Below are 17,195 nucleotides of genomic sequence, written 5' to 3' on the forward strand. Positions count from 1 at the left end.
TCATGTATTCCAGCAGCAAGACCATAAATATTCTTATGGGAAAAAGACAGACAAGTGAACTATATAATTAGGGCAACTATTTTGCCTCTTTTTTTTTCCCCCCACTGGTAAAAAGAATGAAAATTATTTCTTCCTCTCCATCCAAAAGAAGTTTACGCAACAAGTAAACAATCACAATTACCGAAGTAACTCCCACTATATATTTAACTAGTACGGAGAATGTATTAAATCAGACTTACCATCATCCTCCCCTGGAAAAAAAGAAAAAAGTTGTAAATAAAGATCTAGGAACATTAGAAAAAAACCTTTTCCACACTGTATGGGAAATGACACATGTACCCTGCTATACAGATATTTAAAGATGCAAGAAATGCTTCTTCAGTTCATGTCAGGAATCTTACAAATTGCTTTTCTTTTACACAGAAGATATGCTGTAGGTCAAACAGAAGTTATGGGCTTGGTGCAGAAATTACTGAATGAAGACCTATGGCATGTGTTATGCAGAAGGTTTGGATAAATGTCTAATGGTCCTTTCTTGGTCTTATAATCAGTGAACTGTTCACTCCTGTGCATGTTACATTATAAAACACACTTAACATTTTAAATATAATTAGTACAGTACAATATTCAAATATACTTAACTGCCTGCCAACAGTTAATATCAATATCACCGATCTAGGAGGTCAATATTTAAGTTTTTAATTAGACAAATTAAAAAAAACACAGAAGGAAGTATTAGGGAGTAACAACAGAGACTCTGCCTATGTTCATGCATATAAGATATAGGGCTATATTGTGTTATTTTTTAGACTGAATTAACTGATTTCAATAGTGACATTTAAAAACAAAGACTGGTTACAATTTTGCCGATAGTCCTCATCTACGCTAAATGAGTCTTCCTTCATTTCCAACACGCAGGGTTTCTTTTTGAATGAATTTATTTACATTAATATTTCATTGTTATGGGAACTAGGCAACCATCAGTACACTGCTTTTCAAACTTTCATCTTTAAGGTAAATCTTTCCAGTGGATCCCACTTTGTATAGTAGTGAAGTGATATTACTTCAGGAAAACTCAAGTTATTACTAACTTGACTATGAAAGAAAAGTTGTTACTGTGCATTGTATTAGCCAATAAACATACTGAAGTGACAAAATTAGATGCTTGGGGAAAATAAATCAGATTCAAGATATGAATTTTGAAGATACTGCTGTAAGGTTTTTTAACTCCCACCCATCTTAGTATGGGATTTTGACCTTGATCTTGTAAAAACTGATAGATGTGCTTTAATTTGCACACAAGTAGTCCCAATGACTTTAATGAGATTGACATGCATAAGATTAAGCATGTGTGCAATTTAACAGGATCAGAGCATTAATTTTAGCTAATTAAGTTTTTGGTATATTAGGGTCAATTTCTTTATATTTCATGATCTAGTTTTTGTCACTTTATATGACACTGAGTGGACAACAGATAGTACTACAGCGTAGGATATTATTTGTATAATTTGGACTAGAAAATTCATTAAGGTGAGTTGAAATGCTTTTGAAAGTGTTTTAATAAGTACAAAATAGTTAAGAGACCCACCCCTGCTGGGTGCCAATGGATTTAAAGGACGATAGACAGATCGAGGCCTGAAAAAAAGTTAAAAAATAAATGATTTTTGTATTTTGAAGAAATGTTACTGTTCAAAGTATAAAGTGCATTCTCCTCCCTCCCCAGTTACTTGAAGCAGTTTTCTTCATAGATGCTGTTCCACACTCTCCATGCAGAGGCCCCTTTGTATCCAGTGTAACGTTCTGGATTCAGCAGCAAATCCACATACTGCGCATCTGGAGATCTCTCATCTAAAACAGGAAACCCTTTGTTACATATTCTAACCAGTCACTTTAAAAGGACTGAGTTTCACAAAAAGCAGTTATACAGAACAAAGTAAAAGTGAGATCTCGGACATCAAACACTATCTTATCCTCTAATTTGGTTTTAAACACCAGCATAAATATCCTGTATATAATATACAGTGTTATACGCTAAAGGTGACATTAAATAAGATCTGCTTCATTCTATACAGGTTTTTGTACTGCTCTCATCACTGCAGCAGCTGAGTACCTTCCAGTAGGGCACTAAGCAACAGGACTAACACTGTCATGTGTGCGTCTCTCTCTCTCTCTCATTCTTTTCCAAAGAGAAGATTTGTGTATGCAAATGTAGTGGTTTTCATTTTTTTTTTAAAACATGCTTCCGCAGGAGAAGAAGGTGGTGAGGTCTTTGGTGGTCCTTTGCTCCTGTGTGAGTTCGTTCCACAGACTCTGACTATTGCAAGTATAGGCCCCAATCCTGAAAAAACTAATGCTTGGACTTAAAAGTTAAGCAAGTGAATGGTCCCACTGGACATTGGGTCAATAGGACTACTCAGATGCTTTCAGTTAAGCAGTAGTCAATAGTGGGTCAGTAGTCAATAGGACTACTCAGATGCTTACAATTAAGCATGTCAACGTACAGTAAGTGTTTTCAGGATTGGGGCTATATGTTAAAAAAGAACACTAAATAATGATAGAAATTAGGACTTCCAATGTTCAAATTCTTCTAAAATCTAGGGTTTATTTTATGATTGCTTTTACAAGATGTATTTCTCAAATTTTATTCATTAGCTAAAAGAAATTTGTAAGATTTATTTTTAGATGCTTTAGTCCACATTTTCTACCAATTTACAATGCTGCCAACTAGAAATATTTTATAGTGCATTTTAGAATGCTCTTATAGCCAGGAAAAGCTATAAATTGCAACAGAGCATTTAATCATTCCTCTTATTTCTAGGTATATTATTTAAGTTCAACATGAATGCGAAAGGACCACATCCAAAAATAAAATTTCAAGATAGCTAAATACAGCTTTTTAATGCTTTTTTAAAAATGTGAAAGATAACTGAAATACTACTCCCAAATTATTAAAGAAGTAAAAACTAGAAACAATTACATATAAATAAAATATCTGATTTGAAAGGTCAAAAACTACAACCAAATGTCAAGAGTGTGTCACCCAATCAATCACAAGAGTAAGCCAACAGAAGCCCCGAGCACTTGCTCTTGTAATGATGAATGATGAGCAACCATAGTAGAAAGTAAGAGCTGATCTAGCAATGAAAAAAAGAATACCATCAGAACAGCAGTTAAGTGTCATTTCAGAAGTGATCAAAGAAGAGTAGAGAGAGGCGGAAGGGAGACAGTCAGAAGCTAAAATCATCTTAGAAAGCTGAACAGGCAAGGTGCAGGCAACAGGCAGAAATGATGATGATAGAGAGGAAGCAAAAGCCTATGCAAGCTATGGGTTCCAGAACTACAATCTACTTCCCATAAAAATCCATACAAGCCAGAAAAATATGTTTTATGTGTTCTAATACTTTACCAAACACTACTGAGACAGCTTTAGTTCGATCTCTAACCTTTGTTAATAAGTTACCTAGAACAGGCTACAATAATCAAAACTACTATAGCAATTACCAGAAATAACAGCAGCCATGTTCTGAGATGAAGACAAATGTCAACCCAAAAAGATAAATTTTTGCTAATTATTAAAAATAACATGTTTACTAAAGGTAAAGAGGATTACTTCAATCCAGAGGCAACTAATCAAAAAGCGATGCGGCGAAGAAACAAGCTCTTTGAAAGTGCAAATTTCTAAAGGTTAGCAAAGGGAATACAGTAAATGACTGAGGGTATAGCTACACCCTCAGTATAGAAAAAAACAAAAAACAAACAAAATAAAACCCCAGCAGCTAGCCTCAGAGCTCAGATCAACTGACTTGGGCTTGCAGGGCTAAAAATAGCAGCGTGATGTTTGGGTCCGAACTCAGAGACCCTCTCTGCTCCTAGGTTTCAGAGCCCAGGCTCCAGCACAAGTCTACACTTGTTAGACCTGCAGCATGAGCTCTGGGAGCACAAGCCAGTTAACCTGGGCTCTAAGACTCCCTGGAGCATTGTTTTTTGTTTTGTTTTGCTGTGTAGACATACTCTCAATAGGTTAAAGCAATTAGGTTTTGCGTAAGTGGTCTTATGTTTGCCCCAGTATGGAAGGAGGATTTCAGCATCTTTTACTGTTACTTGTGCACTCTCTTTCCTTTTCATTTCCATAAAATATACACCTGTCTATCCACTATCAAATGCCTCACATGTCGGTACTAATAGAGACTATCTCCCTATGCCCCTAAGTTGTACTCCCCCACCCACACACACTAAGAACTTTCCTTCTACATGAGAAGGTCTGAGATTTTTATTTGGCCAGTCAGCACAAAATTAAGTCATTTGTATTACACCTTTAAACTTATTTACTGACAGTGCATAAATATGCTTTCTTAGAGAACTTCAGCTGTTTTAAAAGCTTATTCACTTCCATATCTATTTTACCATCAAGTTCACAAAAGTGGTCCTGTGAATCATCATATCTTGCCCAGTCAATGAAAGCCTCTTTACTTTGGTTACTGAGAAAAAGAGAAAATAAACACATGTAACTGAATTTGACTTGTAAAAATGCTTTTATTTTAGTTTTTAAATGTATCCAAGAGCTGTCAAAATTAGCAATCATAAAACCACACAAATTAGATAATTTTGAATACAGAGAATTGATGGTGTGCAATATCTCTGGAGCTAAATTTAAAATGACTGTAGCCGAAGCACTGGAACATATCAACAAGCTATTGCCTGTTAGATGCTCGTAAATTTATCTCAGGAGAAGGAAAACGAATGCCTGTATTCAGACTTGTCATACAAACACACCTTTCATGGCAAGCTGGAGTGTAAATCTAACCTGCACTAGACTACAAAGCACTAAGTGCCGTGTGGACACTGCTGCTGTGCACTAAAAGTTCCCTAGTACACTTTAGTCTGTCCTGCATTGAAATAGGAGTAGGTTAGAGCACACTAGGGAACTTTCAGTTTGTGGTGGAGTAGATACAAACCCCAGCTTCCCAAGAACCATGTGTTCGTATAGACAAATCTTTATATATTGTAGAAAAAACCCTGCATTGGCAAAGATGGACATGGGTCTTTCATCTCCTCTGTCCCATTTCTAACATCAACTGATTCTACATTACAATAGGAGACAAGCCAATGATCTTGATTATGTATATTGCTTTGTAAATAGGATTATCCTCTTGAAAAAAACCCGAAGAAAATACCAAGGAATTAATTGTCACATTTCCCTAACTCTTCCTCTCCAATGACCTTGTAGTATTTGTAACAAACTCAAATGTTTCGGTTTTGAGCATTTAGCAAACAGTGGTAAGCCAGCCATTAACTACAGCATTTCAAAACCAAACACCAATAAACTCTCTCATTGGTAGTTAGCATGGTGCCTTGGGAAGTAATGCATAATCCCTCAACCACCCATTCTTTCTGACCAAGTTAACCCAAACTCAGTTTTACAAACCTAGGACCCACTCTGCAACAAGATCCACAGATTCCTCTCCTTTTGTCATGTTTGGAAAAAGCAGGAAGAACCTGAAGGTGTATCAGGTGGAGAGAAGCTCTACTCCTAGGAGCTTCCCCATCCAGTCAACTTCCTGTATTTTGCCAGTAGGCAACCCCAGTTCGATTAAATTCAGCCAAACAGGCACAATACCCAGAGCTAGGAGCCATTAAAAGGGTGAATTGCTGGGTTTGAAGGATTTGCATAGGAGGCATAGGTACCTCCTGGCCTCCACATAACTGCTATCTCCCACTTGTTCCTATATCAGGGATTATCTTCCTGTTCCCTCCCCAACTTAAACACTCACTTTCCATGTTCCCAAGAAGCATGCTTATCTCTCCAACCCTCTACATGCCCGCTGTCCACTTTCCCAACCTCGTGAGCTTTAGGAGGCTTTTCACACTTTAACTCCCTTTTTCTTGGGAGGGAAAAAAATTTCTCAGTGACAGGCCAGTTTGTCCCTTTTTTCTGCAGAGGGAGAAGGCTGAAACTTTTTTTTTTTTTAAATATGAGCAACAAAATTAGGAATCTTACTGTCTCCTGATTTACTGTAGCTTACACTGAGCTTCCTGAACCCAACACTCTTAAGACGATGTTGCCAAGAAGAAACATCTTATAGTTCAGGTTTTACTGTTCAAAACTGGGGCCCGAAAGTATGAGATCTCTGCTAGGAAAATCCACTAAAGTTAATTTTATCTTTCTACCTTTTTTGGGAGGATGGGTGTTAGAAAATGTCCAAAAAAAAAAATTACATTCTGAAACTGTTTACCTACTCAGCTTTTAAGTGGGCCCTAACTCAGGAGCCTCTAATCCAAATCATTTTGAGTATTGTAGAAAAATATTATTCCTGCTTCAGATCAAATCTACTACTTTATTTTATTTTTTGTTTTGGAAGAATGGTGCTGGGGAGGCAGGGGGCAGGTTAGAGAAGAGGCCAAAGTTGAGCTTATAGGAAATTGGTTCCTCAACTATGGAGCAACTACCATTGTTGCAGTGTCAAGCTCCTTTGATCAAAATGGCCCTTCAATATCCGGCTCCAAACTTTTCTCTGCTGGGAATCCAGATCCCCCCATGAAGTACTCAGTAAATGCTATGTTCTAACATTGAGATTTCAGAGGCTGAGATAATTAGTTCCGGATGTGCAGATAAAAGATTTTAGACCATTCTCTAATATTTGTTTGTACTACTCTACCCAGGACAAAGTGGTAATAAAAAACCCAAATGCTCTTTTTCCTGGGTTTCCTGCCTTTCCTGCTCAGAGTTTTGTATACAATAAAAATCTTCCTTTAAGAAAGGAAAGATATTTGTTCTCTTCCTTCCGATCTTTAGCTTCAGAGGTTTTTGAGTCCATTAACTCATATTTAACACCAGGGCTATTTTCCACTGTTTTTATAGGGACTATATAAAAGTGAAGAGAACAAAAAGCAGCAGTTTCCAAAATAACATACCAGAGTCAAGATGACCTTTTGTTGGTACTATTTACTTTAAGCACAGCTTACCTTAGAGTACTGTTAATTGCTCCCAGTTTGTTAGCTTGTTCACAGTCTTCCAGTTCTTTGGTGTTATTTGCTCTTTTTGAGTACTGTAAGAAAGGTTACATTTAGTACACAATCATATTAACTAGAAATGTCCTTTACTTCACCTCTTTCTTAGGGAAGTCAAAGTTGTGCAGTAAATACAAATCTGTTGATATGGAAAACACAAGGATTCTGAGGATGGAAGGTAATCTTGCTCATTTTGGAATCTTCTCCAGAATCAAAGTTTCCTTTAAAAAAAAGCTTAGAACCTTTCCTATGTAATAAAAATCAATGAAGTATTTGCTTGGACATTGTGCAGACACATTGAAATACAGCACCAATGCTGATGTGAACATTCCCTTTCAACTTAAATAGAGCACTAAATTCAAAGACTACCATTATGACCACAAGAATACTTACAATTTTAAGTTTGTACAGAACAAGAGCATGATCTGATCTAGGAGGTCATTCATCACTGGAACCTGTCCATCGGCAGGTAAGCACTTGCTGTGACTGAATTTAAGGACATTCCTATAAAGTCCTGTCAAGGTTCCTCCCCCACTCTGAACTCTAGGGTACAGATGTGGGGACCTGCATGAAAAACCTCCTAAGCTTATCTTTACCAGCTTAGGTCAAAACTTCCCCAAGGTACAAAATATTCCACCCGTTGTCCTTGGACTGGCCGCTACCACCACCAAACTAATACTGGTTACTGGGGAAGAGCTGTTTGGACGCGTCTTTCCCCCCAAAATACTTCCCAAAACCCTGCACCCCACTTCCTGGACAAGGTTTGGTAAAAAGCCTCACCAATTTGCATAGGTGACCACAGACCCAGACCCTTGGATCTTAAGAACAATGAACAATCCTCCCAACACTTGCACCCCCCCCTTTCCTGGGAAATGTTGGCTAAAAAGCCTCACCAATTTGCATAGGTGACCACAGACCCAAACCCTTGGATCTGAGAACAATGAAAAAGCATTCAGTTTTTTACAAGAAGACTTTTAATAAAAAATAGAAGTAAATAGAAATAAAGAAATCCCCGCTGTAAAATCAGGATGGTAGATATCTTACAGGGTAATTAGATTCAAAAACATAGAGAACCCCTCTAGGCAAAACCTTAAGTTACAAAAAAGATACACAGACAGAAATAGTTATTCTATTCAGCACAATTCTTTTCTCAGCCATTTAAAGAAATCATAATCTAACACATACCTAGCTAGATTACTTACTAAAAGTTCTAAGACTCCATTCCTGGTCTATCCCCGGCCAAGACCAGCATATAGACAGACACAGACCCTTTGTTTCTCTCCCTCCTCCCAGCTTTTGAAAGTATCTTGTCTCCTCATTGGTCATTTTGGTCAGGTGCCAGCGAGGTTACCTTTAGCTTCTTAACCCTTTACAGGTGAAAGGAGCTTTCCCCTGGCCAGGAGGGATTTCAAAGGGGTTTACCCTTCCCTTTACATTTATGACAAGTCCAAATATTTTTGAGTTACGCTGGGGAAAGCACAAGTTGAAAGCATTGATGAATTAGACTCATAGGCTTCTTGACAGTCTTAGCAACGAGAAGCCAGTCATCAATATAGGGGGAAATGGTGAATCCACAATGCCTGATGTGGGCTGCTATTACTAAGAAGACCTTAGCAGTGACCCTTGGGGCTGTAGCAAGGCTGAATGGGACCTACACTGTATTGAAAATGGTCAGGGCCCACCAGGAATCTGAGAAAGCATCTGACGGGGTGAATGGCCACGTTAAAGTATGTGTCCTACATATCAAGAGCTGGAAACTACATGCTCTTTTCTAGGGATGGGATTATAGATGACAGCATAACCATGTGAAATTCAGTTTGCGAATAAGGCAGTTAAGATGGCAGAAATCAAGGATAGCCCAGCTGTCCTTTTTGGGTACTAGGAAGTATATTGAGTAAAAACCCTTTCCTTAATACTGAAGAGGTAACTGCTCACTTGCCAGGAGTTTATGTTGAAGACCCTGAACTTCCTCAAGGGAGATCTGCAGCTCCTCTGCAACACTATGTAACAGTTCCTGGAACTGCTTATGGTCATCGGGGGGAAGGAGATATTGGAGCAACTATTTATCCAAATATGAGGACAGTCTCGTCAGTACCGCCAGCTCCAGATCCATCTTCCTCTTCCATGGGGTCAGGAGGAATTTCTAGTTGTTCTCTTGCTGGTGAAGGGTGGACAGGTGGATCATGTCGATTCTGCAGAGTGGTACAGGTCCCAGTATCCCAGAGAAGGCCAGGAAGATGGGTCAAAGGGTGGCTGTGGGACTCTCCCTAGCATAGGGTACCAACAGTTCTGAGGGAGGTGCTGAAGTGGAAGTTGGTTCCAGACTGGTCTGGGAAGACATGTTTCAGAGGAGGAGACATCAGTTCTTCAGGTTGTTCAGAGTCTCCGAAGAAAGAAAATACCTAGTCTGTATCTGTTGGCAGCACCAATGGTTCCACTGGAGGGAAACTATGGCTGTCCAATAGAATTGGAGACAGACTCCTCCCACAAGCTGCATCTCCTGATGGAGTCAGTCACCCACCCTCTGGTCTCTAGGTGAGGTCTCGCAGATCCAGAATAGGTCAAAGTCCACCCTTGGCCTTGGGGATAGGAAATATCAGGACTAAAATCCCTTGCCCCTGAACTCCTGAGGAACCTCCTTTATCTCCCCCAGAGTGAGGAGAGATTGCATCTCCTGGAGAAGGAGTTGCTCATGAGCAGGGTCGCTGAAGAGGAACAGGAAAAGTGTGTGTGGGGGGAAGGTGGGATGGAACAGAACTGGACAGAATATCCCACCCCTATCGTGCTCAGAACCCAGCGATCTGTTGTGATCTGGGACCAAACACGGTAGAAGTGGGATAGTCAGTTCACAAAGGGAGGGCAAGGATCTCGATTGAGTCCTGGTGCTCCGTCCCTGGGCTCCCTTCAAAGGTTAGGTTTCGGTGCTGTGGGCTGTTTGGACCAGCCCTGGCCTTGGCCTGAGGAGGACTGCAACTGGTGCCTCCTATTATTCCTGCTCCTTCTCCTGGCTGAGTCCTGCCTCGGTGGTATGGAGTAGAAGTGGGAGGGGGGCTGGGGTTTGACACCACCTTGACCTCCTCAAGAAGCGCCACAAACTCTGGGTGAGAGTCTGACGGGAGCAATTCCTGGAACTTAGCTAGTACTCTCCAGGAATTGAAGGCGTAGCGGCTGAGCACTGCTTGCTGATTAGCAATGTGAAGCTGGAGCCCCCCCAGTTGAGTAGAGTTTACAGCCAAAAAGGTCCAGCTTCTTGGCGTCCCGTGACTTTGGGACAGGACCTGGTTGACCTTGCTGCTCTTTGTGGCTCGCTGCATCCACCACTAATGTTGCAGGTTGACGGTGGGTAAAAAGGTGTTCATACCCCTTCTGCGGCACAAAATACCTCCTTTCCACCTCTTTGGCTGTGGGAGATATGGAGGCAGGGGTCTACCATAGCACCTTTGTGGTGTTTTGTATGGTCTTTAAGGGGCAAGGCTACCCTAAAGGACCCTCCGGGGCAAGAATGTCCACCATTGGGTCTGAGTCTTCTGGCACCTCCTCAGCCTGGAGGTGTAAGTTTTGGGCCACCCTCCTAAAGTGGTCCTGGTGCGTCCTATTGTCCATCGCAGGGAGTATGGTAGTGGAGGTGCCAGCTACTGCCTCATCCAGAAAAGAGGATGATGAAGCCCATGGGACTGGGTCCTCCTGACCCTCAGGCTCCCTAGAGGCTGGCTTGGATATGTCTGCCCTATTCAAAGCAGACTGTGGTGCTGGCTCGAAAGTTGCACCTGTTTGCGAAGACCCAGGGTCCTTGTCTCGTGGGGGTGGGAGTCTTCAAGTGCTGTGGAAGTATGGTGTGGCACCAACATGGCTGAAGGAGGAGCACAGGGCGTGGACACTACAGACGCAGCCTGGAGCCCCACCCTTGAGCCTGATGATAGGCCCAAGGAATCCAAAAGGGCCACTGTACCAGCATATCCCGCGATCTGCGGTGCCGGGACCGAGACCGGTACCAACTACGTCGGGAGATCAATGACTTATCGGAGTCCAAGGAATAGTCTGAGCCATACCATGGAGGAGCAGAACCCAACGGTGCCAGGGAATGGTAATGCGGCGATGGGGAGCAGCGCCATAGCATTGTTGGCTTGCCCCGGTGTTGAATAGGTGGTGGTACCGACATTGGTGCTGCAGACTGCACCATCACCGGGCCTTGCGCTTCCACCTGGACCAGTGGTCGCGTCTGCAGGGCTGGGGACTGTGCTGTCATGCCAATAAGGTTCTGCATGGCCTCAAAAGTTATCCATCATGGAGGAAAGATCAATCTCGTCCTCCAACTCCTGCCAAGTCAGGGAGTCCACAAGCATCTGAGGGCCAAGCCATGGGTGCCCTGATGTAGGACATACCCCGCTGGGATCCCTATGCTGTTTCCTGGTGGAGGACCAACCTGTCTGCCTTCTTCTTCTTATGTGGCACTCGGGACTGAGAGCGGTACTGCATGCTCGAACCAGCTTTGTGAGCCAGGGAGCGGTGTCAATGCTCCCTGGAGGAGTCTTTTTTCGGTGCTGAAACCGGTGTACCACTTCAGGTGTCGCTGGTGCCACTTCCGGTGCTGGCTGAGGGTGAACAGCCACCTCCATTAAAAAGAGCTTGAGACGACAGTGCCACCCCATCTTCGTCATGGGTCTAAAGCTCCTGCAAATGGAGCACTTATCTGTTTGATGGCCCTCGTCCAGGCACTTAAGGCATGACGCGTGTGGCTCCCCCTTGGGCATAGGCCTCCCGCAGTGTTCGCAGGATTTAAACCCCTGAGATCCAGGCATACCCCAGTCAGGGAAGCTGGGGCGGGGGGGACCCCCCCTGAAACAGGCTAACTAACTACAATTTTCAAGAACTATTTACAACTAACTAGAAGGTAACCACTAGGTAGACACTTGGGAAGCAAGAGACTGAAGGAATCTCCAACGACCGTCACTGGCGGTAAGAAGGAACTGAGCAGGCGGTGGGTCGGCAGTGTCCTATATTCACCGCCATGAGGGTGCCTCTCCAGGACTCCACTGCCGACCTGACAGGTACACTAGGGGAAAACCTTCCGACGATCACGCACGTGGCACGCGCACGCACACCTACTGGAATGGAGATGAGCAAGCACTCAAAGAAGAAAAATGTATTTAGAGGGGGTGCTGAGCGCCATTGAACCAAACTGTCAACTTTGTATATGATGGAAACCACTTCAAGCCAGGGGACGCACCAGCACACCCAGCACTCCTAGTTCCAGCACCAATGTCTGATACCAGCAGAGCCCTGGACTTGTGGATTTTCTTAGAATGTCCTAAATCTCAGAGTCATGACAAGTCCTCATGAGCTGAGCAGAAAGACTTGTTTGACTTCAGTAGCATTGTATCCAACTTTTTTGAAGTGGACTTAGAGGAGGATTTGCTCTCCTGAGAGCACTTCTGGCCTTCCCATCAAGACCCCAACAGGGGAATCTGTGGGAGTAAATTCCCTCACTCCTAAGTTGGATCTCACAGCAGGAGGCACACTCCTTGCTGAGTCAGGTCAATACACGGGGGAGGGGGGGAGCAGAGGGGAAGGGGATCCCCAGGCCTGGATCCAACTGTTTCTTCATGGCTTTTCCCCATTACGTGCTTCTTAAAATGAAGTTCTCCCCCCTTGACAGGTACACATGGGAAAAAAGCAGCAGATACTGCAGCATGCCACAACATGAGCCTCCCAGAGGCAGCACAAGCAGTGCTGATGGTCGTCACTGACAGAGAAGGAGCATCAGCAAGAAGAACAGATTTTGGAGCCCAGAGTTCTGGACACAGAAGCGGCAGAAGTGCCCTAAAAGGGGGGCAGGGGGCAAAAGTGCCCAAATCATGGCCACACCGCCACACTGTCTCTTCTCCCCAAGGCCCCACTCATGTACCACCTCCTCCCCCACAATACCCTGGTCCCTGCTCACTCCTCTCCGCCCCCCACACCCCTGTTCGCTCACTCTTAGGGCTGGTAGCAAGTGGGAGGGCCATGGCCCCCTGAGCGCCACCCCCCCCATTCAGGCACCCCTGTCTGGGCAAAGTCCAGTAAATGTATTGGGATACAAGGGGAAGGGAAATTCCCCAGTATAGGAATTAAACTATAAAACTTAGCTAAATACTGTCAGAACATTTACTTTACAATATTATATATATATTATATATATATACACACATACACACTCACACACATACACACACACACGCATTTACTGGTGGAAAATAAGGAGACAAAAAGCTTCAGGCACTGGAAGTTCCAACCCAGCCCATGCAGTAGTAAGAAGGAACTGAAGAGATGTCCACTCCACCCGTTAACTCCCCAGTTGGAGGCTTGAGGAGAGCAAGGCTACATTTGCGGACACATGGACACTACTTCCAAGAACTCTCCAACTCCAGAGGCATGCATATCTACAGTGGAATATGAATAGGGACCAGCACTCAAAGATGAACTACTTCTATTGTTTTTCAATCTGAGTCTGAAGGAGACTCAAACATATTTTTACATTTTCTGTTTACAACTGTTTTTCATAAAGGTCAAGAGTGACTGAAAGGTAACAGCCGATAGCTTGTCTTGCCTTAAACCAAGCATATCTGAATAGAGCTGGTGGCCTCACTTCTCTTCAAAGTAGATGTCCACACCACAAAAGCACCGTTTATATCTAGCAAACTTGACAGCAGTTTGAGAGAGAGACTGAAGAGTGAACAGAGCATTCTCCCTTTATAACCTGCCAATTCTGCATTTGATAAATTGTTAACTCAGTACTCTGAGTATTATTTATATTGTATTATATTTATTATAGGGAATACCTGGAATACTATAGATTCTGAGGACAAGATAGCTATTTTGCATGTGTGACTAAATACACCCCTGTATTCACACCCTACACACTACTGTCATGATCTTTGTGCAAAATATGAATTGGGATGTATCATTTGAAGATGAATAACTGGCTAGTCAATTATATCATGGTGAAATGTACGTAGCAACATTATATATAAAGTTATGAATTCCCTCTGTATGATAGCACATGTTCAAACCCATGGAGCCCTAATTAGGCAGAAGGGGTTAAGCAGGTCCATCTTAAACAAAGGAATGTGTTTACCGCAATTTACATAAGTAGTAAGCAGGGTTCTTGACACAGCGAGATGGAGACAAGGCAAATCTGCATTTCGGCATATACAGGGGAGAAGAAAAAGCCTGGGGGCACCTTCATCCCCAGACTCCATGTCACCTTCTTTACTGTGTGAATAAACTTTGCTTTGAGGGGTAATCATCAGAAGAATCCACTTCAAAGGAGGACTGGACTATAAAAGTGAGGGGCAAAAACACCCCAGTCTCTCTCCCTCTTCCTCCCCCCTCACTTTCACTGAAGACAGCCCTTTGGATTTTGGGGAGAGATGCTGACCTGAGCATTTGGTCAGCTATATTGCTAGGAACATGTGGTAAGGATTTTACCTTGAACCAAATCTAGTTTGTTAAGTCTTAGCTACTATGTACTGTTTTATTTCTCGTTACCATTTCTGACTTTAACACCTTGTACACACTTAAAATCTACCTCTTTATAGTTAAATAAACTTTTTTTTTTAATCAAAAAAAATCCAGTGTTGTGTGTAAACTGGATTGTTTGGTAACTTGCATATTGACCCTTTACAGGGCAATGGACCTCTAATATCTGAACTGTCCACAAGAAGGCTGGAAAGTGCAGAACATGCCATTTCTGGGAATATCTAGGCCTGGGAATGTTGGGGGCCACCCTGGAAGTGGTAACTAAGGCTAGCAGAAGCTGCTGACTGGAGTGTTACTGGCAGGCTGCAGCTATAAACAGACACTCTGAGTGTGACCTGGATGCTGCCCGTCTGTCTGTGAGGGGCCCAGATTGTGAGCTACTGCAATAATTCATTATGAGGCACCCGCACCCAAGGTTGCAGGGCAAGTGATGACAACCAATCATTGGTCTGTACTGCACACCAGAATATGATAGCATATTTAGGGGGTGACTGCCATAGGCACGAAAACTGAATTACCTTCTTTTCTTTAGAGAAAAGATCTCCAAAATAAAACTTGGCAAGGCAGTGTCAGGCCTTGTCTACACTAGGGACTTTCAGCAAAAGATTCGCCCCAGTGTAACCACCAGTTCAGCTGCACTAATGTTAGCTCTATCATAGACAAGACTCTGATGGCATCTAGCATTTTTACTACCACATTAGTTAAAGTGCAAAATAGTAATATGTTGGAAGCTGCTGGAGAGTTGTCTATGGGGCTTCCACTATGATCCCAACATAGCAGGAAATTTTTACAGCCATAGAAGCTTGCACTCTTGTTCCCTGTGCTGTATCTGTTGCACTAATAGATATCAGCAGTTGAGGAATACCAATCAGTATGGCATCTTCACAAGCACTAGGTTTGTTGTTTTTTTGGTTTTTTTTAAACAGCCAGTGATCTGTGGAAGCTATTCTCATGCTAGTTGCCTTTTTTCTTTTGGGGCTGGGAAGTAATTTTCCCCCTCACTGCCAGATTAGCTGGCGCAGGGTGGCTTTTTTGCCTTCCCCACAGCAGACTAGGGATCTAGTGAGATAGATAAGGTCAAAATGTTGCAACTCAGTGGGTAGCAGATGTGGCATGTGTCCCGTGCAAATATCATTACAAAAGGAATACTGTTCCCTGATAAACATGAGTTGGAGGTGAATTTAAGGGAAGATATCCCCTAAGAAACCTGCAAAAAGAGGGGCTGTGGCTCCTACTGTGCAAGAAGACCACCCCACACTTTTCCCCAGTTCCCCTTAACCTTCATAAGAGGGTAATGCAGTGGTGGTAGGAGCCCAGCATCATAGTTGGGAAGGGCTGATGGCAGCCCTCCCAAATAAGTGGAAATACTTGAGGAAAAAAAGACGCCCAGCTCTGTATGTTTTACTGACAAACGTTCACTGATATTTTAAGTGAATTAAGTCTAAGTGCCTAACTAAGCCACAGCCCCTGCATCTTGTCTTTCTTCCCACTGGAACAATGGAAGCTGGTTCAGCAGCTAGGAATGGAGCTTGGTTAGCAGCACTTTGAGCTCGTTTTAAACTCAGCATAGGAATTGTTATATTCCACTTTTTGCTATTAAAAAAAGATAAACAAAGTTTTACCATGTGTTTTGCCTTCCTTCCCACCCCATGACAAATCCATAAACTGATGTTATGAACCATTATTCAGGTAGTGTCTTAGGGTACGTCTACACTGTAACTAGGCACCTCCCACCTCACAGGGTCCCACAGCTCAGGCTCCAGCCTGAGCCCAGAAGTTTACACTGCAATGAAAGAGCCCTGCAGCCTGAGCCTCGTGAGTCTGAGCCAGCTGGCATGGGCCAGCCACAGGTTTTTCATTGCAGTGTAGACATACCCAAAGTCATCATGCAAATACATCTTTTCAGACCATATTAAATTTTGTTGATTTGTTGATTGAGGAAACGACTGTATTTGGGCACATCAAAGGCTACGAAGGGGAAGAGGTGTCAGAATACTGTATCTTTATGCAGTAATGTGAGAAGTCAGTGTTCAGAAATATATACTAAAAATAAAAAGTGAAGTTAAAGAGATTTTAATCAGGTCTTCAGGAGAAATCAGCAAAAGGAAGAAATTATTAGCTGTAATGGAAATGTTACAGTTAATTTCTGAGGCTAGCTTTGTGATCAAAACTTCTCCTAAACTTCATTTTCCTATCTTCTGTGTATTTATAAAACCCTTTCTGTTCCATCTGCAGCCCACACAACAACATAGAATCCCTCCTCATATACAGAAAATAATGCTGCCGAATAGTTTGTAAGTGCACTCAGACAACAGAAGGCAGACAAATTTGCATACTCACAGCAAGATATCAATAGTTTTAGCGCTTATATATTTTTTTATAAAATGTATGTAAATTGTTATTTCTTTTCATAAGCATCAAATCAATGTTAAAAGAGTAATAGAGCATCAAACATTTATTTTGTATTTCTGTAATTTAAAATCATTTTATAAACATTGTGTTCTGTAAAGTTTTAGCAAGCAGAAAGTTTTTACAGCATAAATTATAGAACATTTAAAATAGAGAAATAACAGAAAATGATGGACCCTTACTTCAAAGCAACATTAATGAGTAAGACTATTCATACAAATTGACTTGGTTAGACTGGTGGTGCTTTGAGAACACTGCCT

General features: G+C 42.3%; 1 protein-coding gene across 2 annotated transcripts in view; it reads right to left on the reverse strand.

Moving 5' to 3' along the window:
- The window catches only part of ERO1B (endoplasmic reticulum oxidoreductase 1 beta), a 59,030-nt gene that overhangs the window by 15,470 nt on the left and 26,365 nt on the right, over positions 1–17,195 (reverse strand). The window contains exons 5-9 of one of the 2 annotated variants that reach the window (XM_077813451.1): positions 6,964–7,046; positions 4,405–4,478; positions 1,728–1,848; positions 1,589–1,635; positions 240–251 (exon numbers count right to left, since the gene is read on the reverse strand). In XM_077813451.1, the coding sequence (XP_077669577.1) occupies positions 240–251; positions 1,589–1,635; positions 1,728–1,848; positions 4,405–4,478; positions 6,964–7,046 (337 nt within the window). Of the gene's footprint in view, positions 1–239; positions 285–1,588; positions 1,636–1,727; positions 1,849–4,404; positions 4,479–6,963; positions 7,047–17,195 lie in introns of both variants that reach the window. The other variant, XM_077813450.1, reaches the window with a different exon arrangement.

Source organism: Eretmochelys imbricata, chromosome 3, assembly GCF_965152235.1.
Source record: "Eretmochelys imbricata isolate rEreImb1 chromosome 3, rEreImb1.hap1, whole genome shotgun sequence".
NCBI classification, from domain to species: domain Eukaryota; kingdom Metazoa; phylum Chordata; order Testudines; family Cheloniidae; genus Eretmochelys; species Eretmochelys imbricata.